Source organism: Heptranchias perlo, chromosome 38 (genome assembly GCF_035084215.1).
Source record: "Heptranchias perlo isolate sHepPer1 chromosome 38, sHepPer1.hap1, whole genome shotgun sequence".
NCBI classification, from domain to species: domain Eukaryota; kingdom Metazoa; phylum Chordata; class Chondrichthyes; order Hexanchiformes; family Hexanchidae; genus Heptranchias; species Heptranchias perlo.
In genome coordinates, this window is record NC_090362.1 from 14010650 (window position 1) to 14034143 (window position 23494).

At 43.6% G+C, this 23494-nt stretch overlaps 3 protein-coding genes across 3 annotated transcripts in view; all 3 read right to left on the reverse strand.

Annotated features, from left to right (window-relative positions):
* tubgcp4 (tubulin gamma complex component 4) overlaps positions 1–3100 on the reverse strand; it is a 35591-nt gene extending 32491 nt beyond the window's left edge. Inside the window, 1 exon segment of the mRNA XM_067973501.1 lies at positions 2895–3100. Within this exon segment, the coding sequence (XP_067829602.1) occupies positions 2895–3059 (165 nt within the window). The 5' untranslated portion in view covers positions 3060–3100.
* A 2127-nt stretch (positions 3101–5227) lies between these two features.
* On the reverse strand, positions 5228–7015 carry LOC137304586 (calicin-like). The gene has a single exon (XM_067973231.1). The coding sequence runs from the start codon at positions 7013–7015 to the stop codon at positions 5228–5230; it is 1788 nt and encodes a 595-aa protein (XP_067829332.1).
* An 11013-nt stretch (positions 7016–18028) lies between these two features.
* LOC137304633 (cocaine- and amphetamine-regulated transcript protein-like) lies at positions 18029–22951 on the reverse strand. The gene is made up of 3 exons (XM_067973277.1): positions 22808–22951; positions 22161–22244; positions 18029–18136 (listed from the first exon to the last, which is right to left on the reverse strand). Exons 1-3 carry the CDS (start codon positions 22949–22951, stop codon positions 18029–18031), a joined length of 336 nt encoding a protein of 111 aa, XP_067829378.1.
* Between the last annotated feature and the right edge of the window lie 543 nt (positions 22952–23494).

Consider the following 23494-nt stretch of genomic DNA (forward strand, 5'->3'; position numbering starts at 1 on the left):
AGACCCTGGCGATGTCACCGGTGGCACCCTGGAACGATCCTGAGGTGAAGAAGTTGAGGGCAGTGCTCACTACAACAGGTAATGAGATGCTGCCCGGCCCAGCCAGGAGCAGCTCGGCATGAAGGAGGCTGTAGATGTCTGTGACCATCTTGCAGCTCACTCTCAGCCTCTGTATGCACTGCTCCTCAGAGAGGTCCAGGAAGCTGAGCCTCAGTCTGTAGACCCTCTGACGAGGGTAGTGCCTCCTGTGACGTCGCTCCCTCTGTTGTTCCCCTCTGTGCTCTTGTGCAGGTGCCTGTGGCGCAGCACTGTACTGTGGAGCTCCAAGTGGCGGAAGTGCACTCTGTGCCTGGCGAACATAAGAACATAAGAAATAGGAGCAGGAGTAGGCCAATCGGCCCCTCGAGCCTGCTCCGCCATTCAATAAGATCATGGCTGATCTGATCCTAACCTCAAATCTAAATTCATGTCCAATTTCCTGCCCGCCCTCCGTAACCCCTAATTCCCTTTACTTCTAGGAAACTGTCTATTTCTGTTTTAAATTTATTTAATGATGTAGCTTCCACAGCTTCCTGGGGCAGCAAATTCCACAGACCCACTACCCTCTGAGTGAAGAAGTTTCTCCTCATCTCAGTTTTGAAAGAGCAGCCTCTTATTCTAAGATTATGCCCCCTAGTTCTAGTTTCACCCATCCTTGGGAACATCCTTACCGCATCCACCCGATCAAGCCCCTTCACAATCTTATATGTTTCAATAAGATCGCCTCTCATTCTTCTGAACTCCAATGAGTAGAGTCCCAAACTACTCAACCTCTCCTCATATGTCCGCCCCCTCATCCCCGGGATTAACCGAGTGAACCTTCTTTGTACTGCCTCGAGAGCAAGTATGTCTATTCTTAAGTGTGGAGACCAAAACTGTATGCAGTATTCCAGGTGTGGTCTCACCAATACCTTTTTTAACTGCAGCAATACCTCCCTGTTTTTATATTCTATCCCCCTAGCAATAAAAGCCAACATTCCATTGGCCTTCTTGATCACCTGCTGCACCTGCGAGGATGGTGACATTGCTCATCCTTGGATATAGTGGTAAATGCGGCCATCGCGCTCCCCCATCCTGATGGTGTCAGTTTGAGGGGGTCCGAAAAGTTGGTAAATGTGTAAACAGAACCAACTGTTTACACATTTACCAAAATTTCTCAGTCTAAACACAAAGATCTCCCAGCCAAAAGCTTGTCTGAGAGAACTGAGTGCCCTGCTTCAATAACTCACCTTTTATCCCCATCTGTCAAACAGGCATTTAAATGTCCAAATGGCTGTGGGCTGAAACACGACTCGTTCCCCTTGGCGTGTTTCACACAGCATGGGAAACACGCTGAGGCAGTGTTGAAATCGCTTGCCTTCACTCTAAATTAGATTCACGTACATTTCAGTAACTTGAACTGCTTGTTTAAATATCGTCCCCGCCGGCTTTAATTGCACCGGTTTAAAATCGAGTCCCAGGTTTCCGGTCATCTCACGGCGGCACAGCCCTGGCTAAGACCCCTCACATGGCTGTCCGTTGTCTGTCTGCCTGCACCGCATGCTACCCACCCCCCTTCATTCATTCACATATTTTTATCCTACAAGGCTTGGGATACAATTGGTCCGAAGTTTCCTTCTGTATATTGAGCTCTGATTGGTGCTGAGATGTTGCTGGGTTACCACGGAGCTCCTGGGAACCCATTGTCTGAGTGGCAGCTCTGATTGGTTATTCGCATTGGCGCTCTGTGAATATTTTAATTTTATGTACCTTTAGGTTATATAATTGTCCTTACACAGAGCGGTCATCAGAATTCAGGTAAGTTAGATGGTTTTTACATTTTAAATGTTTATTGATATGTAGCATAATCTATAATCTTGAATTAAAATAGCTGTGTAGCTTTACTAGTCACAACCCGCAAATCACTTTCTTTCGTTTGACAGTTTCGAGAACGCACTGACCTGAATTTGCCACTCTGCTACTCACAGCTATCCTGTGCATTGATCACTTAAATACCTTAAGATACAAAATATACTAAAAAAATTGAAAGCCCCATGTTTATTGGGCTTCCTTTGAGCTAATTAGGCAACATATTATTGGGCTAGTATTTGGTTGACTTTGGGCTACAAACATATTTTAATTTCTGGCAATTCTGATCCTTGGTGTCATGGGTTTGAATTATGAGAAAAGACTGGAGAGACTTGGGCTGATCATCCTGGAAAAGAGGTATCTGAAAGGTGATCCATAGAGATATACAAGATAGTTAAAGGAATGGAAGAGGTGAACTCGGAATATATATTTTTAATTCATTCTCGAGATGTGGATGTTGCTGGCAAGGCCGGCATTTATTGCCCATCCATAGTTTCCCCTTGAGAAGGTGGTGGTGAGCCGCCTTCTTGAACTGTTGCAGTCCGTGTGGTGAAGGTTCTCCCACAGTGCTGTTAGGTGGGGAGTTCCAGGATTTTGACCCAGCGAAGATGAAGGAACGGTGGACGATATATGTCCAAGTCAGGATGACTTGAAGGTGATGGTGTTTCCATGAATATTACCTTAAATTAAATTGTGGGAGTAGAACAAGAGGACACAGGTTCAAAAGGCAAATGTGGGGTTGATGAGCAGGGAACTCTGAACACCCTGTTTGACCAACAGTTGAGATGGATTCCCACATAGGGTAGTTGAGGCAAAAACCCTGGACTCACTTAAGAAACAATTAGATATCTAATGGGAGACTGTGGGTGTTTTCTGGATAAACTAAGATGGGCCCAATGGCTTTCCACTTCCCTGGTTATCTTGTCACTGACGGTGAGTTGAAGGCCCAAGGACCCATTAATACCACTTGGCAGCCGGTTGCCATGGTGCTTCAGGCTCTCCCTCACCTGCAGGCCGCTGCGCTTGTTCCAGCTGAAGATGCTGCCCGGGTATCCGCTCAGAGCCAGCAGCAGCTCGTGGATCATCTTCCCCCTTCCCCTGGCACCGGCCCGATGACGGCGGCCGCTTCTTTCGGTCGCAGTGACTCTCCCTGCGGTACAACCTCCTCGCATTCACCGCCGCACAAACTCAAAAGCGCCTTCGTTCGCCGCCATTTTTGTGACTGGCAAGAAGCAGACCAAAATGGCACAGCGAGTTGTCGCCATCTTTGCTCCTGGCAATCAAGCCAAAGTTGTGCGGCGCTGGCTGCTGCCATCTTTAGTGTTGGCATTAATAAATTCACACAACCTGGGACCGCGGCCATCTTCTTTGCTGGCAAAGACCAAATTTACATAGAATTACCTAATTTGCACAATATATATTGACTAAGCTCCTTAAATATTAAGAAATAGTTAAAAATAGGTCCAGCAGACATGTAAATACATACTTTATTTCTACCAACTGTATGTTGAGATGGGATTTGTAGTTCAATGGGGACATTTTTCACCCATCCCCGACGCCAAGGTGGGATTTAGAGATGATTTTAAACTTGAGATGTTGGTGGATAGGGTGCCAATGTAGGTCAGCGAAAACTGGGTGAAGGGTAAGCGGATCTTAGTACTGGACAGGATACGCACTGCAGAGTTTTGGACATGTTGGAGTTTATGGAAGATGGAGGAAGGGAGGCCAGAAAGGAGAGCATTGGAAAGGTTGAGTCTGGATGTGCCAAATCACCTATAAGTATTTCAGCAGTAGGGGTTGAGGGAGGGGTGGAAGCTGGCGATGTTGCAGAGATGAAAGTCAGTAGCCTTTGTGGCTTGTAGTCTGAGTATGTGCAGTGTACCTAACTTCCCAGAGTGCATCAGTACTGTTCAGTCAGCTATATTGAGGGAACATTTTTCCTCAGCTTCTAGCAGTTTCTGGTCAAAAGTTTTTCAAAATTATTTGAATAAAACTACAGGACAAATTTCAAAAACTTTATTGAGGTGAATTTTATATTCAGTGTTTGTTTTAAATAACAAAGAGGCTGCGTGTGTGAGAGAGAGAAAAGAATTGACAGTGTTCTGATTACACACCTGTTGAAGCCTTTATTTTGTGATCTATAAACTTGATAAAGTGAAAGAAGAGAGAGAGAGACTGGGGTCGAAGTAAGGGGGTGGGAAGAATGTGTCTTTCTTTGTATAATTTGACTTCAACTTTAAATTTTGAATTAGAAAAGGGCAATGCCAATGGCTTAAATTCTAATTTCTCACACCAGTGAGGAAGAGGGAGGGGAAAAGAGAGACAGACAGACAGAGAGAAAGAAAGACACAAATAGAGATTCTTTTTTTAAAATGCAATGGTTAATCTTTGAAGGGAAATTGATAGGAAGATAGGGGAGGAAGGAGGGAAACTGGTTGAAGTTGAGAGGGTCTCTGGCCTCTCACTACCTGTTCTGGGGGAAGTGAGTGTATGTGGAGGGAGTGGATGGAGGGTTGAGGGTAAGGTGAGTGACAGCAAAGCAATCGAGAGTGGGACAAAGGAGTAGAGCAGGTAGTTTAAATGGGAAGGGATAGGGTCGTGATGGGAGTGATGAGAGTTGGTGGTGGGGAGACGAAGGGGTAGGGGCCACAATGGGAGTGCCGGGGGAAAGCACAAGGGAGGAGATTGGAAGGGAGCGGATGAGGGCCCAATTTTCCCTGCAACCCCCACCCCAGAATGCAGCCTGCAACCAATGGTACCTCCTTTCCCTGACACACTACGCCATCTCCCACCCAGAGGAAAGAAGAAAACAATAGAGATAAGTAGAATAGAAGAGAAAGAGAGAGGCAGAACTAGAGGATGAGAGACAGAAAGAGGAAAATCAGAAACACAAAAACGACAGAGACAGGTAAGAAAGAGACCACACTGTGTGGGAGATTGACTAGTATTATATTAAAGGTCTTATATCTGTGTGCACTTCCTGGTAACATTTTTTCATTCTAAATTGCTATTCCCATATTTAGAATTGAAACTGTCTATGTAAACATGTCACGTTGTAATTACACACTCCCACCGGTGGTGGTGCTCCGTGACAAATTGACAAAGGCAGTTTCTATTATAAATATGGATAGAGGATCATATAATGGAAAAAGTTGTCAGAAAGTGCACACACTTGTAAGGTTTTTAATATATTAGATAGATAACATAACTGGCATTATTTATAGTTGGTTACGACTTTATAATATATTTTCCAACAACAAGTTTGTTTTTGCCGCTTTTATTTTTTTTATAAGAGGACAGAAAATATTAATATTGAATATTATATTTATCTAATATCTTTTTAATGGTCTATCTTGGGTTTAGAGGGTTTTTTTTCTGGCTTCTGTATGAACTTGCACTGTAGTTTGGTTCTGCAGCAGGCGGAACTTTCCAGAGCTTCAGAAGGCTTCGCCACCTCGTGCCACATTCCTATTTTTGTCTCTAATAGGTACGCATTTTTGTTCACGGAGTATTCCTTAACATTCCCATCATCGGTAGCAGACGTTCCTCCGCAGACGAACACCATGTCCCTAATAAGGCACATGGCGTGGCACACTTCGAGTTTGGTGGCATTGGGGAGCAAGGGCACTCTCTTGGCTGTCTTATTCGCTTTAAATTTCTGCAAGTTCACCTCGATGGTGTGCTTGTGACTTTGCACGGTGAGCGTTGTGTCCCCTTGAAACGAGACAACTGGCCTGTGTTTGAACTCAATGGGGAAAGTCATGCTTTGTTTTACCTCCCCTGTTATGGTGTCAAAACAGTCCACCACTCCAACCCTGGAGATCCGCTCATTGATCATGCATCTCCCCGTTGCTATGTAGATGTATCTGTCCCCTTTGGTCACGACCTCCGCACAGTCCATGGGGACACTCATCCTTCCAACCGTTGTCCATTTCTCCTTCTTCTCGTCATACCTGTAAATGGTGGAAATATACTTCCTGGGAGCCACACTTCCTCCCACTGTGTATACTATCCCGTTGCACGCTATCATGGAATGAAAGACCAGCCCCAGTGGCAGGTCTGGCAGTTTGCTCCAGTTACTTTTGTCCAGATCATATCTCCATGCTGACTTCAAACTGGCATTTTGCTCATTGGTGCCCCCTGTCACGTACAGGTACTTCCTCGTGCAGACGGCACCCAGAGCTGCAGCTCTGTACGGCATATGAGCAACTTTAATCCATTTGTTCTCGTCAAAGACGTAAGCATAGATTGCATTGCGAAAGCATCCGTCGCTGCTTTGCCCCCCGAGAACAAGAACTACATCCATCAGGGCTCCTTTCCGCTGGAAATCAGAAAGGCTGGTTAGGCCTTCCTGCTTACGGTGACTCAGCACGTCCACTATAGCACACACACAGATTGTGTTGTTCTTGATAAGTGGCTCTTCACTGCTGATGTCTGAGAGAACTTCGTCGGAGATACCATTCAAATAAACATTAGAAAACAGTTTCTGAAAGTGACCCTTCCTGTTTTCTAAATCATGGTTAGTCCACCTTAGTATGGTCTGTAGGACCTGATCTTCATTGGCAGCGTGAAGATCTTCATCTTTGACCAGTTTCAATAAGATGTGGTATGGGCAATCCACAAATTCCTTTGTTTCGCTCAGATGGAAAAATTGGTCTTTAAGATACGAGTAAACTATTGAAGCCAAATCTGATAAGTCGTAGGTCTCTGCCAGCACGAGGGTGTACATGTAGTTTTGTTTGTCAAGAACGAGCTCCAAATATTCTACGCAATGGGATTTCAGTCGCTTTATCATGAAGTACTTGGCTCCCTTCAACAGATCCTCCACATTTTTGTCAGCGATGATAATCTTACCCGTGTAGAAGTACTCCAGGAGTTGTTCCACCGACACCGGGCTCATATAATCTATGTCGATGGTGACCGACAGCTCATCGGATGGTTGGATATTGCAGCTGTAGATTAGGTCCTTGACGTAGGGACTGACTGCAGTTAGGATGTTCTGGTGGGCTGCGAATGAATGGGAACCCACATTGATCACAACATCGCAACATTCCTTCTTCTGCCTCTGGGCATTGAGAGCTTGCAAAATATAGGCACTGTGCTTATGGTCGTCAAATTCAAGCTTCATTCTTGGATGGGCAAAATGGTTCTGAGGCTTCTGCAGAGGAGGATCTTAAGATAGGTGTTTGTTGTAACCAGGAAGTGACCCAACAAAAAGAGCGGTGACCTCACAATACACTATGACCCTTACAATCCACATGTGTAGAACCTTTATGATAAATGCACCAGGCAATTGAATAAACATAATATTTCCCGCCCCCCCCCCACCCTCCCCCCACGTTGTTGCATTCCCGCTGGAAGATTTGGAACAGTGGAATTTCTCCCTGCCCAACTGACCACCCAGTTTCCCCCTCCTTTAAATATTTACGGCGGGTCCCCCTGCACTTGGGAGCTCGCTGGAGAATGGAAGGGTGGGGGTGGGGGGGATGACTGTTGCTGAAGGATTCCAACACAAGCAGCAGCTTAAAGGGCCAGGCCGCCTCCTGGGATAAAAGAAGGTCTTGCTGCGGCCTGCTGCAGAATCGCCAAGAAAAGTACGTGGAATCCGTCATCAACTGTGTCGCCATCTGTTTAGTTGCCCGATATGTCCCTTTTCATCCTTATTTCCCACACGACGCATCACCTAGTGACACTGGGGGCCTGTTGTGTACAGGGGCACCTTAACATCCGGCATTGCTGAGGCAGTGATGACAGCAAATGAGACGTGTGAGGTCACCCCACCATCAGTGCCCGGACTTGAACGGGCCTGTCCATGCCTGGGCGGGCAACCTGGCATTTGACGGGGGCGACACCGCAAAAATCGTACGGAAGTAGAAATTGTTGACGATCCAGTGAGACAGGTCTCCACCCTGGCGGATGGATGGTGTTAAGATACAGGTCAGTCATGATCTAATTGAATGGTGGAACAGGCTCGAGGAGTTGAATGGCCTCCACCTGTTCCTATGTTTCACCCCATATTTCAACCACCAGTGTAAACCAGTGGTGATACAGAGGAAATTCTTGGCCCAATACTGTTGCTCCTCAACTACAAGCTGATTCTATAATGTTTTACACTGGGCTCTTATTCCCTGGTAATTTCCCTTTAGAAGTGCAAGAATGGGGTATGGTAGCCTAGCAACCCAGAGATTGTGGGGTAGCCTTTCCCACCCCAGCTTTGTTGTCCTCTTCATGTACAAGTAGGGTTGCCAACCCTCCAGGATTATCCTGGAGTGTCCAGGAATTAAAGATTAATCTCCTGGACACTGTTGCAAGCAACACTGGAGAGAAAAATCATAGGAGAATTGAAAAAAAGTTAATTTTTTTTCCATTTGATTTGAACACTTTCATTTATTAGTTATAAAAATGTTGGACTTGGGAAAAAGGCTGTTTGACTGGGCGGGACGGTTGAAGGCGGGAGGTCATGTGATGAAACCTCCAGGAGTACGTCCAACCACAATTGGCAACTCTATGTATGTGACGGGTGCATGTCCTGGGACTCTAAAAGGTAAAAGATACAAATCAGTAAAGCAATGTATGTGAGAGGCGTACAGAGTGGCTGGCACACACGCAGAAGGGAAGGAAGATGGAAGAAAAGGGAGAGTGAGAAAAATAGTCACAGACAAGTTGCAGACCAGACAAGAGAAATGGTGTGAGAGCCGTATAGCGAGAGGGAGAAAGAATGAGTGATAGAAAAAGAGTAGACAAGGGGAGAATGAATTTTACAGAGTGGGAGAGGAGCAGAGAGAAAGTGAGAGACACAATTTTGTTTTATTTTTGCCCATGAAGAAAGCCACAGGACATCAACCAGTTCACAGTGAAGAAGTAATTACATTCTGTCTTCAGGCAATTTGCCACGGTATTAGGCTGTTAATATTCTGTCTTGTATCTTTTGCATCCCATTTTAATGAGCTCCAGCCTGCTTTATGTAAAGATACCATTAATGGGGAAAGGCTGCCTCTGCTTGCTGTGTGTTAGTTGGACGATTTCTTTAGGTTAGTGAAATCGTGAACCCCTTTATGTGATTTCTCTCTGTTTACCCTGTGCCCACATGTAGCAATCAGAGAATCTCCTCCCCAGTGTGGAATACTGTGAGATGGGAGGAATCTATACACTTTTTCTGCAAATTGATTACTTGTGGAACGATTGTCTGACTTGAAGGAGAAAGCTGTCAACTTTTGTCACACCCATGGCTGTTCCTGAATGTTCACGTCTTCAAATGATGTTCTCCATGTGTGTGTAAAGTCTTAGCACATTGACAATGGTACTTCATGAGTGTTATTCACTCCGACATCTTTCATTCCCGTTTTCTCTCCAGTTCTCCCCTCTCTCCTGAGGGAGCTGATTCTTGCAGGGTCACAGCTCCATATGTCAGTAACTGGCCCAAATGACCATTCTCCATATGTGAGTGTCAGTGGACTTTTTCGAGCATGGTAGGCATTGATATCTACGCACACGCTCTTTCCAACGGGGTGGGGGGCACTGGATAATGGTCAGGAGCAAGAACTGATTTAATTGGAAATTGGATGCTATAATGAGGGGGTGGAGATTAGGATCTCTCTGAATTAATGAACTAAAGCAGCATCTGTAATTATCTTGCAATTTGTTCTCCTCCCTAGCCTAGGGGCACTGAGGCTAATTGTCACACCCCTACTGCTGCCCTAGCACAGACCGGGGCTTAAATCTGGCATGTCCATATGGCATAGTTACTCGTCACCTCTACCAACTGAGCTGTTGAGCAACTTCCCAAAGCATCTCTTTCATTCCATTTCAAAAATATTTAATGGGGAGAGTTACTTTTATATTATAGTAAGCACCAAAAAGATATTCTGTTCTTGAAAGGTTATAAAAAAATTATCTTTTATTAAAATCTAAACTGCTCCAGGATAAGTGCTGCATCTTTGACAAGCTCTATGTGTTTTGTGCAGTGGGCAAGCTTTGAATGATGCAGGTGGCTGATGTAATGTGGGTAAAAGAGTGAGGTGGTGCATTTTGGTAGAAAGAATAAGGAGGCTACAGACTCCTTGGAAAATAATAGTCTAAAGGGGGTAGAGGAGCAAAGGGGTACAGATACATAAATCAGTAAAAGTAACAACGCAGGTTAACAAGGCCATAAAAAATGCAAACACTGTGGTTCATTTCTGGAGGGATAGAATTGAAAAACAGAGAAGTTATGATAAACATGGTTTGACAACACTTGGAGTACTGTGCACAGTTCTGGTCTCTATATTACAAAAAGGATATAGAGGCACTGGAGAAGGTGCAAAAAAGATTTACAAGGATGATACCAGAACTGAGAGGATATACATATCAGGAAAGACTTTTTCTCTGGATAGTGCTTCTTGTAAAAAGACGAGAAAGTCTTGCATTTCTATAGCGTCTTTCATGACCTCAGGACGTCCCAAAGCTCTTTACAGCCACTGAAGTACTTTTGAAGTGTGGTCATTGTTGTAACGTAGGAAATGCAGCAGCCAATTTGCGCACAGCAAGGTCCCACAAACAGTAATGTGATAATGACTAGGTAATCTGTATTCGTGATGTTGGTTGAGGGATAAATATTGGCCAGGAGACCGGGGAGAATTCCCCTGCTCTTCTTCGAATAGTGTCATGGGATCTTTTACGTCCACCTGAGAAGGACAGATGAGGCCTCGGTTTAACATCTCATCCAAAAGATGGCACCTCCGACACTGCAGCACTCCCTCAGTAATGCACTGAAGTGTCAGCCTGGATTTTGTGCTCAAGTCTCTGGAGTGGGAATTGAACCCACGGCCTTTTGACCTAGAGGCGAGAGTGTAAAGAAGTTTCTCTTGCTCTGTTCTAAATCTCTTACAATTAATCTTGTATCTATGGCCCCTTGTTGAAGACCTCTCAACTACTGGAAACAGTCTGATTCTATCTATTCTGTCCCGTCCTTTCATAATTTTAAACACCTTCGCAGCAGATCAGTCAGCATCTATAAAGAGAAAAGACAGGTTATGACATTTTGGATGGACAGTGTGTGCTGGAGAGTTGCCAGTGCTGGTTGGAACCATATCCCAGCAAGAATCAGTGCTTTCAGGAGAGTGAGCAAGAAAATACCCTTCAGAAGAGAGTAACATCTCCATTATTGAAATGCTCGATACCTACCCCTAATGTGTGTGACCCGCAATCAAATAATCCAGAAAACGACAAATTTAAAATAAAATAAACTGAACAATGATACTTTTGCTTTAGGTCCATGTGAACTTTTTATGCAATGATTTTTGAAGCATTAACAAAAGTTATTTTTTTTTCAGCTCAATGACAGAACGCGGACAGATTTCTCTCTCGTGCATTCGCATCTTGCAAACACATATCAAAGATGTAGGCGACCTTCTGTCAATATTTTATGACTCACCTCACAACATGTAGTGATGGCCATTACAGGTGGGTTCCTCAGCGTGCGTCTCTTTTCTGTGATAAAGCGACCCTTGAGGGATGGCAGAGTTGTGACATTTCCAATGTCATAGGTGGCTGGACAGCTACAGTGTAAGAAAAGAAAGGATTTCAATCAATAAATGTGGATCTTAAAGGCAGGATTTTTTTTTTCCTCTCCAATTTTCTCCTCTTCAAATAAAATTTTGAAGAAGGCCCTTTAGCCCATTGGATCTCATCCTTCCAAATTGCCAAACCCCACCATCTCCTCATTGCGGATTTTTATTACGACAGTGAGTGTCGGTGGGCTATTTGATCAGAGACAGCGTCACAGTCGAGACTGAGCCTACATTCTCTCAATATCCACACAGGCAAGTTACAGCAGCAGTTACTGGACAGTGATCAGGTGCAGGTACCACGACTGATATTTATTTCCCCATCTGTGGCCCAGGAGTTGCTGAGGCACATTGTAGCGCAGGGTACAGGCCTGGGATCAAATCTGGACCTCCCTTGGTCCCAATTCCGTGTAGCTACTGAGGTGTTGCCAACACATGCAATCTGGCTTTGTTAATGTTAAACCATTCCTTGATGCTGTCAGGCCAAATGCCTTCCATCTTCCTCCTACTCTCTTTCCTTCTACTTGTCTCGTCGGCAGTTCACGCATTAGCCAGCCCATTGATCCGTTAGTGGTTTGTTCGCAATACCTGGGCTTTAAACTGCTGATTTCAGCAGCTGTCTTTGTTGCTCCAAGTCATTCACCTGGTCGTTTGTTATGCGCTGCATCCAGTCTCCATTGAGCATAAGCTTTTCTCTGCAGTACAGGCTGAGTGGCTGGAAGGTGCAAAAACTGAAGCACTGCAGTGGAGTGGGAGAGTGTAATTGCAGCGTGGTGAGTTTGCATTGAGCCGTGGCTCAGTGGGTAACACTCTGACTTGCTGAGTCAGAAGGTTGTAGGTTCACATCCCACTCCAGAGACTTCAGCACGTAATCTAGGCTGACACTCCAGTGCAGTACTGAGGGACTGCTTTTCCTGGATAATGTCGGGGGTGCCATCTTTTGGATAAGACATTAAACCGAGGGCCTTATCTGTCCTCTCAGGTGGACATAAAAGATCCCATGGCACTATTTCGAAGAAGAGCAGGGGAGTTCTCCCCGGTGTCCTGGTTAATATTTATCCCTCAACCAACATCACTGAAAAAAACATTATCCTGTCATTATCACATTACTGTTTGTGGGATCTTGCTGTGTGCAAATTGGCTGCCACGTTTCCCTACATCACAACAGTGACTACCACTTCAAAAGTACTTCATGAGCTGTAAAGCGCTTTGAGAAGTCCTGAGGTTGCTATATAAATGCAAGTTCTATCTTTTCTTTTTTCTTTTCATAGGCAACTTCTATTATAAATGTGGACAATGGAATTTATAATGCAAAAAAATTGATACAAAATGTGACAGCGGGAAATAAGGAAATGTGTGCAGATTTAAGAATTTTAATATATATTTAAATGATATGGATTTCTTTATATGAATTAATGATACGGAGGGATTCTCAATATAAATTGCAGAAGCCAATAGACGTATAAGGACTGTGTGGGAAGGGGGCCAAATGATTTCCTAAAACCTTAACATACATCAGCAACAATTTAACATTTTTCACTAATACTTTGACATAGATTTTGACAGAAGAGAAACATCTATTGGATTTGAATGATGTTAATGCACATTGAAGTGTCCTAAAGGGAAGCTAGTTTGGATGGATTACTGTCAGCAGGGAATTCTTGAAATTGCATCAAATTTCACTAGTGCCATAGAGCGATTTTTAACAACATATTTGCCATTTCTCATGTTGTGTTATTTGTGGAGAATCTGAAGAAGACATTTTGAGAGCGATTGTGCTGATCTTGTTACTCATGCCGGCAAAAAGCAGAGTTGAACAGAAAGTATCGCAATATTGATAGGCAATGCTACTTTTTTTTTATTATTCGCTCTCGGGATGTGGGTGTCGCTGGCGAGGCCGGCATTTATTGCCCATCCCTAGTTGCCCTTGAGAAGGCGGACCTTCTTCTTGAACCGCTGCAGTCCGTGTGGTGAAGGTGCTTCCACAGTGCTCTTGGATAGGGAGTTCTAGGATTTTGACCTGGCGACGATGAAAGGAAGGTGATACGTGTCTAAGTCTGGATGGCGTGTGACTCGCAGCAGAACTTGGGGGCGATGGGGTTCCCATGCACCTGCTGTCCTTGACCTTCTAGGTGGGAGAGCTCGCGGGTTTGGGAGGTGCTGCCGAAGAAGCCTCGGCGAGTTGCTGCAGCTGAAGGTAGTACATACTGCAGCCACGGTGCGCCGGTGGGAGAGGGACGTTTAAGGTGGCGGATGGGCTGCCGATCAAGCGGACTGCTTTTCCTGGATAGTGCCAAGCTTCTTGAGTGTTGTGCAGCTGCACCCATCCAGGCAAAGAATAATCATGGCAGGTTATGTTTAAACACATTGATATCATGTAAATAACGTGACTGTAGGTAATAATTGAAGCAGACACATTCGACAATAAGTTGTAGTCTGAATCCCTGCAGTTTAAAGCAAAAGGGTTTCCTCAGCTTTCACGGACACCGGAGGGTGAAACATGTTTTGAGCGAGAGTGCAAAATGGGTGTTAGCACAACTGTAGCCCATTTAACACTCCGCCCAGCCTTTTCCACAGTGTTTAATTTCAACCCCACTGTATCTTATTCAGGGTACAAGTGGGCAGGACTAGCTCAACAACAACAACCACTTGCATTTGTATAGCGCCTTTAACGTAGTAAAACATCCCAAGGCGCTTCTCAGGAGCAAAATTGACACTGAGCCACAAAAAGAGGTATTAGGACAGGTCAAAGAGGTAGGTTTAAAGGAGCGTCTTAAAGGAGGAGAGTGAGGTAGAGAGGTGGAGAGGTTTGGGGAGGGAATTGCAGAGCACAGGTGAAGGTACGGCCGCCAGTGGTGGAGGGAAGGAAATCGGGGATGTGCAAGAGGTCAGAATTGGAGCACAGAGATCTCGGAGGGTTGTAGGGCCAGAGAAGATTACTGAGATAGGGAGGGACGAGGCTGTGGAGAGACTTGAGCTCAAGTTTATGGAGTAAGTGAGTCAGTGAGTAAATGCACTGCCCGATTATGGTATGGAGCCCCACAGACCAGGACGGTCTTGTATTCAGTTAGCCAACCTTAGCCAGCACAACAGTAGGGGCATCGCAATTGACTTTAGTTTTATTTTTATTTTTATTTTATCTTTAACAATCTTTGTGTTGATTCTAATTTATATGATTGCTTGTGCTTTCTTCCTATAAATCATCCCGACAGTTATTAACCTGTGAAAACTCACAAAACACATTAACACATTTCTCATCGGTTCCTGACGCCAAGAATGTAATCAGCATGGAGTTGAGATGGAATTTATGAATAAGATTTATTGATTTGCTGTCACGGAGCACTGCTGATTTTCACAGAGGCATCTATCAATTTCAGAAAAAAGAGCTTCAGTCTCTGGATGAGGCATATGTCATAAATAAATTAAGAGATGAGATGAGCAAGAGACTCCCTGGTGCAATATGCTAAAACATATTGAAATAAAGACTTATCTTCTGCTCTCTCAGTGCTGTCTGATGGGTGATTCTCTCTTCCCATTAAAACACTTCATGTCTTTCTCTGCTGTATCGGTATTACTGTGGTGAACGTTGCTCTAAACGTTCCTTTATTGCTCCTCATCAGTTCTAAATACATTATCCTTCGCGTTCTTCCTCCCCCCTGCATCCTCACTGTTTAGACTGATCGTTCTGTCTCCAACTCTGAGTCATTCTTTTGTAGGACCTTGAAACTGTGAAGCTCCTCACCTCTCTCCGTCTCCCCTTTCTGCTACAATCTACATGCTTTTAAAACCCAGGCCTGGTGTCACCTAACCACTAGTTCTGGATTTATCTCATCTTCTATCCCACTCTTTTCAAACTTGATGGTGTCCTGCATTGTGGATTTTGATCTTTCACCAAGGTTTCTCAGCAACTAACAATGAAGATCCCAATCTCTTTAACTTTAGAGAATTTAATCCAGCCGGAATAGATTTGTTTTGCTCTCCTGGTGATGAAGACAAGAAGGCAAGTTATGGTTGGTCCCAGTGATTTTACCTCTAGGACCTGATTTAAAACCTAGATCGGAGAGAAGGAAATAAATTGTTCTCTCTGTGTTAAATACTTTGTGATAGAGTTATTTGGAACACTGCTTTCACCCACAGGACAATGGTCTGCTAGTTGATGGTTGTTAGGCCTCCATTTACAAATTGGCAAACTTTCCAAACACAATCCTGCATGTCAATAACATGGACATCACAATATAAAGTGAGAAACTGTGGCAAAATGCATTCAACGTTTTATTGCACTGTTTTCAATGTTAATGATCATTTGAAGAAAGCCTACCTTTTAAGATGTCAAATCAGGCCACATCTTACAAATGAGGTGGTGCAGTATAAATAAAAGGGGTCTTTCGCTCTAAAAGGAAGCTTGTAATATGTGATCTACTGTCTTCTCTATTGTGCAACTCAGCTCAGGTCAATTGGACAGCTTCAGACTTTCCTCTTCTCAGAATGGAATGGCTGCCTTCTGTGTGATGTTGCATCTTGATAAGAAATTATGACACTCCCCCAACTGAAGTAGGCAGCTTCTACTTAGAATCTAGCTACACAGGAGTGTGGAGGTGTTGCACAGAAGAGCACCAATGTCCAGTGCCATGTAGCGGGGAGATGTAATTCCTTTGCTGCACCGAGCTCTCAATCTCCGATGAACTGTCATGGGGAGAAACTAAATAGAGACCAGAGGTCCCCAATGAGGGGAGGCAGACAGTGAGGTGGGGAATCTCACCAGCTCACTCTATTGCACCTCATGAACCTAGCCAACTGCGGTACTGGTGATTGCCTAGGAGCAGGCTGCACTCTCAGATGCTTAAGGTGGGTGGACTGAGGAGAACCAGTGAGGGGAGAAAGTCAGAAAAAGAAAGTATGTACTGTCATCAAAGGGCATGTATCCTCAAACAAAAGAAGCTAAGCAAGCTGCGAGTTTAACTGCGGAGCCATCTGCTTTCTCCCTCTTTTTTTAAGCTGCAGCTGATCCGTTCATCTCCTCTTTCACCTAGGCTCTCCCTGATCACCTTTCCCAATGCTACTCAGGAGGTATGTTCAGCACAGAATGAGATGGACATTTTACTCCCTCTCCATCCAAGGTGAAATACTACATTCCAATACAATAGTCAAACGTCTGTCTGAGGTCGGATGAAAATGACACCAATATTCACGGTCATGTCAAAATGAAGCTGATGCCTCAGTCACTTTAATACTGGACTGTTATTTTGTTTGTTCTGGCTTTTCTCCACAAAGTGTTTTCCTACCATGTAACTTCCATCAACTGCAAGGCTGAGATTGTTGTAGCAGAGAACTTCTCGTTGGCTGTTTGCATTGCTGCTCCTGGCTGACGTTAAGATCACTTAAGTCCTCCATGCACTGCCTCCTCCTCGAATCCTCACTACGTTAACATCAAAGGGAAAAATTTGCAAGAGTTATGGGGGAAGAGCAGGGAAGTGGGACTAATTGGATAGCTCTTTCAAATAGCTGGCATTAGCACGATGGGCCGGATGGCCTCCTTCTGTGCTGAATCATTCTATGATTCTATGATCAAAACTCATCACATTAGCCTATCTCTAACTCATTCTTTCTCAGGATTTCAAAACTATTTTTATCTCCATTATTCTTTCCTACTTCTTCCTAACCTACTTGTTGTCATCAAACCACTAAGCAAAACTTGATTTTACTTCATCTTCTTTCTTAAGTTTCCAAGTATGGTGGTGCCCTGTAATATGGACCTTGTCCCTTCACCTATCTTATCAATAACAAATGAGCCTTATGAGCCTCCTCTCTTTGATAAGAAGTACGTTATTGTAGTGTACGGTAGTGCAGTAGTTATGTTATTAAACTAATAATCCAGAGAATGCTAGTTCATAATCCCACCATGGCAGTTTGAGAATTTAAATTCAGTTTAAAGAAACAAATCTGTAAAAGTGACCATGAAGCTGTCAGATTGTTGTAAAAACACAACGGGTTCACTGATGTCATTTAGGGAAGGAAACCTGTCGTCCTTACCCGGTCTGGGCCTATATGTGACTCCAGTCCCACACCAACATGGTTGACTCTTGACCGCATTCAGTTGTATCAGAGCTTTTAAGGACGGGCAATAAATGCCAGACTTAATAGCAGTGGCCACATTCTGAGAATGAATTACAAAAAAAAGATGCCCCACCCTGCAATCTGGTGGTGGGATGACCTTACATTTTAATGTGTGGCAGGTGTATTTGGATGAAAGACATCTCTGACATTTGAGCCAAAGACCATTTTATTTTGAGGCAGGCAATTCTACACCCTGTAATACTGCACCAATACTGGTTAGTTTTGTACCAAAACATTGAAATCTAGAGACCAGACAGACTGCTTTAAAAAACAGGATAAGATATTTAATATAGATTCAGTCTTTCCAAAGGACACTGGAACACAGACAGAACAAGACAATTGTACAGGAACACTTCTATGTACTATGACAGTATGCGAAGCACTAACAATATTTTGTATTTAAAATATGTCCACCAGATGTCTTCATTTTCTCCTTTTGGCCGTTGAGAATAGAAAGGATTTGGTCAAATCTCTTGGATCCTCTACAAACATTTAAGCAGGAAGAAGTTGCAACCAGCACCCCTGGGGCAGTCGCAGAGTTTCCCGATCCTTGCTCCTTTTCTCACAGCACATTGTTCCCCAACATCACACTGGGAACACACAAAAATAAGGAGTTACTGGTTAATACATATATAGGATACCACAGCATAGAATTACATAGAATTTACAGCACAGAAACAGGCCATTTGGCCCATCGAGAGTGCTACCACTGAACATCAAAATGTTTGTCCACTGATTCCATCAACAGGGATTTCTAGGCTCATAAACCAAATGACTTTCAAGCAACTTGAATTAATTTCCAGTAGGGTTCAGATTAAAGCTACGTATAATTGAACAGTAATTAGGCAAAAAAGGGTATAACAATAACAAGGTACTAGACAACAACAACTTGCATTTATATATACGCTTTTAAATGTAGTAAAACGTCCCAAGGTGCTTCACAGGAGTGTTATTAGACAAGATTTAACCCTGAGCTGCATAAGGAGATATTAGGACAGGTGACCAAAGAGTTAGGTTTTAAGGAGCATCTTAAAGGACGAAAGAGAGGCGGAAATAGACATGGATAAATGTGCTTCTGAAAGTGGGGGAGCACAGAGGAAACTGGATTTATAAAGTGATGCTCATCAAGGAGTGTTTAGTGCCCAAAATTAGTGTGAAATTGTCCCAAGCACTGCCATTCTTCATTCAATGAGCCTTAATTTGTAAGACCAGAAATAATGATTTCAAATTCCCTTGATGGTATCTCAGGCTGGTAAGGATAAAAGCATCGGATACAAATTGGCGAGTTATTGTTTGATGATTAAATCCACACAAGATATTGAATTAATTTATTTAGATGCAAGCTGACTAACAGGACACCACTCAGTTCATTGCACGTTACTGACATCTCATCAGTTGCTTAAAGAACCAACACGATTTATTCTCATCTGTGCCTCTGGAGAGCTATGGGTTTTTCAAAGCTGTGAGAGGACAATAGCAGGTACACCGTAGGCTGTGCAGTATCCTGTACTCAGGCTATTCGTGTGCTAGTCTAATTATTTGTTCTATTTTGCCCTCTCCTGGAGGTGGTAACTCACACATGGGTATGGTGCGAGAAGCCCTCCAGTATCTCATCCAAGTGGATGAGGCAAGTCACATCTGAGCTTAAACTGTAAGCGTTATTCAACTATTCCATCACGAGGGCATCACAGCCGTATACAATCCACAGACGTGCACTTTCCAGCAGAATTACTGCATGACAATCAGCAGCAGGGTTTTTTCACTTCCTAATCCAGGGATGCTAAGGGCAACTATAGCATCCCTGCTGCTGAACTGACCGTGATCATTTAACTCAGTATAGACCGGAGAACGAACCTGAGACCTTTCTGGCCTGCGTAGCTCAAATCCACACTGGACGCTGCATTTACCAGCGGAGCCAGTGTAAGGAAAACATGTTATGTCAATGATCACAGTGCACACAAAGGAAATGAAAGAACTTGCATTTATATAACGCCATTCAGGACCTCAGCCAGTGAAATACTTCTGAAGTGTAATCACTGTTGTAATGTAGGAAACGCTGCAGCCAATTTGCGCACAGCAAGATCCCACAAACAGCAATGTGATAATGACCAGATAATCTGTCCACCTGAGGGTGCAGAAGGAGCCTCGCTTTAATGTCTCATCTTAAAGACGGCACCTCTGACAGTACAGCACTCCTTCAGTACTGTACTGGAGTGTCAGCTGACAAGTTATAGAAACAGTTTGTTTAAATATGAATCGTGAAAGGCTGAAGCCCTATGAATATGAAAAATAAGAAACTAGCAGCACCAATGTAATATAATAAAAGCTTGCAGTGATGTCTGCTCCCTGGATGGCTCTGCTGGTTGAGGCAGTACAGATAAGGAAGAGCCCGGGTTTGACCCCCAGACTGTGATGAGTGGAGTGGTGGCAGAGGCTCGAATAACTGGACTCAACTGTGCTCAGTATTGGCCACCTGATGAAAAATACATGTGTGAGAACAGGCTCGGGTTCAGCTGTGATCTATCCCACAGTTGAATAGCCCGCCAATTCTCAATATGATGAGGACAAAGTAAAATTCTCACACTTTGCAGGAAATCCTCATCATTGCACAGGGGAACCGGAATAGGTGTTTCTATTTAATTTCAAGATATGTAAACGATCGTTCCTGATTGCTTGCCAGCTCACAAAATGTAGTTACAGATGGTGACTAGTTCTTCCAGCAGAACAATGCCATTGTTCTCCACAAGTTAAACAGATAAAGATGGGATATTTCTTCAGATCTTTGCTGTGCTATAACAAGCTTCCGAACCCGTGCCTAAGAATAAATTAAACCTTAGTGAATTTGGTATCTGTTTTCTGTCTTTGTTAGAATGAAACATCACACAATCCTGTTCGTGGATATGTCCCCACAAAAATAGTTATCAGAATTAAATAGCTGCGGTGAGGATAATTTAACTCAGAACCTCATTCATACAGACCCTTTTTTTTTGGAAGGCAAAACCAGTCTGATTTATTTTCTTCTTTATTTAGTCACTCTTCCCTTTGCTGCAAATTTCCATCAAGGTTTGGATTCCTTTCTCCCACTGACATCTATTTAATCCCCTGTGAAATCTGAGGATTTAAAGATCAGGTCATGCTTAATAAGAAAACTCTTCTTGTCAGGAATAACCCCTTTATCCAACACAATTCTATCGAACAAAAACTTCAGGATTCAAATACTGCTCTTTTAGTGTAGTGAAATAATGCATTATGTTTAAAGCACTGGTGTTTAATCCTGAACCTGGTTTGCACGCTCTTTGCCCCGTCTAACAGTCTAAGTGAAAGATATTATGAACAGCTGGGAGTGGGAATGAACATTCTACCAGAATCAACCACCAAAGTGTTTAATTTTTCTCTTGCCAGTTTTTCTTCAGCAGTTTTCTTGGTGCTGTCCTCTCCTGAAGACTCTAGACTTTTTCAGCAGTTTTCTTGGTGCTGTCCTCGATTTTATTAAACTATATATTTAGAAATCGCCACACGTGAATGGTAAAACTGCACTGTGCATCTCTGAAGGGACCATTGGGGAAGCATTCAATCGACTTAAACACAAAACTTTTCACGTTTCACAGGAATCGAACCAGTGACCGAATGAAATGACAGTCATGCACTTGTCAACACTGAGACTTGTGCACCAAGCAGAAATGTTTCAACAGTCAGCAAGCAGTGAGCGGAATCAGTCGCAGGTGGTACTAAAGGATTTGGAACTGGGGAAACCGATCGGAATAACTGTGTGAAAGAGGACTTCCAGTTTTGCACGGTTAGTGGGAGGTGAGTACTCCTGAGTGAAATAAATCGATTGGAAAATATCATTCTGCAGCGAGGGTTATGTTCAAACGTTTTCCGTCTCTTAGTTCTAACCTTACCAGGGTGTTGGACCACTCCTTTATGGGAATGGATGGTGCAGTGTTGTGAACAAATGACAGATGGGGTGGAAATGGAAAGTTAATCTCCTGTAGATTGATCATCATTTAAACACCATCGCTTTCAATTCAATGGCCATTTTAGAGGGAGATGGTCACTTAACAGCCTCAACCTTGAAGTCAATGGAGAGTAGAAACGGACGGGCTGCAAATCCAGTCTTCCACCCGATCCTGTCAGTTTCACGACTGGCGGGTTAGGTTAAAATTGCGCCCATTTGTGCCAGACACCGAACGGGGTTCCCACAACCATCTCCTTAAGGAGGTGTTTTTGCCCGTTTCGACCTGTGCAGTAGCCATGTCACAGGTTTGGAACGGTTACTGACACTTCTCACCTTTGGTCATAATACCTGCTACCGGTACCGACTAACAGGAGATTAAAAAGAAAAAAAAACTAGAAATCTGCAAAAAAAAAAGAACAAACGCTGGAAATGCACCCCAGGACAGTCAGTATCTGAAAAGGAGAATGGCATCATGTTGCCCGGTATAAACCCTGGGTTAGAAATCGTTCGATGGCGGGTCCCAAACCATGTCTTTCTCCTTCAAATACTGAGCCCACCTGCTGTACCCATTTGCTATTTTTTATTAAAAACTGCCACACAGGACATCAAAGGACCACGTCAAACCAGAAAGCTAAAACAGAACAAATTGACTTTACCAGTGGGACCTGTCCAAACTTCTTCTCCCAGACTGGAAGCCGCTTACTCTGCAGTTTCTCCAGCACTTCCTGCAGGGCTCCCAGCTGTGGACCAGACAAGGTGTTCAGAATCAAAAAGAGCTTGGTGAAACAATTGCAGGGAATTTATAGTTCTTGCAAACAAATAATTCTATAGCATTTTACTCTAAATAATTTTATTACCAGCATCCAAAATGGACTAAATCCATCCAATAATATTTGGTACACGGGACATTAATAATACATGACTCAAACGGGATGCTCGCTGTAAACTTTTACCCCCAAAACTTGTTTATACGAAATTGACGGGCAAGAAAAGACCAACTGATCCATCAAGCCTGCCCCACACTCATGACTTTAATCTCCAGTCATTTCATTCCAGCAATTTTCCTGGCGTTGTTCACCTGAAATCGTTTGTCTGCCTTAAGTTTTAATGTCTCTTTAAAAATAATCAGGTTTACACTCCAGACAGACTTAAGGTTTTTCACACTTTTATAACCATGTATTTTAAACTCTGCAGGAATGTCACCCTGTCCCGTACAAAGCGCACCCACTACCAGTACTAAATCCCTGCAAAGTAAAAAAGGAAGCAACCTCGTAAAGGAGTAAAGTTTTAAAAAAAGACTGACCAGTTCTTTTTCGCTGGAAGGATATGAATATTTTGGGTAGAAATCTCTCAGGGCTCTGGATTCCAGATCCGAGCTCTCGGTGCCGATAGCCATGGAGAGGAAGATGGAGAGGCAGATAGCGAGGAGTAGCCGGTCGCTCTCCATGGTGCTGAGCGGACTGTCGAGTTCTGATCCTACACAAGTAGACTTGGGAGCTTGCTTGACATCTCGCCAAGGAACCCAGCTTTTATACAAGGAGATTATTGATCTGAAAACACCCACTTGCTCCTCCCAGGTTAAAGGTGGGCTAAAGAGCCTTGGTGATTGGTACATTGAAGGGGTTTTTTTTGTTATTGAAAAGTACATCAAAATTGTTCACTCTCAGTCAACAAATAACGGACCACGTCCAATCGCAGAGTTCGTCACCGGCATCATTCATAACACAACGTGATGGTTTGCATGCAGATATCAGCATGTAGCTATCAGCATGTCGCGCTTTTACTCATTCCTACAATTAACACGCGTTTAAATTTTTTAAATATAGGGTTTAATTAACAGCCTTTTAAAAAGCTTCAAAAGGAGAGAACAGTGAAATAAAACCTTTTCTCAAAAAAAAGCTGGATATTCCTTTTCCCCACTGAGTATCCTGTTATAAAACAGCACAAAGTTACTGAATCGTGCTTCTGATATGCTGAATTATTTAAAACA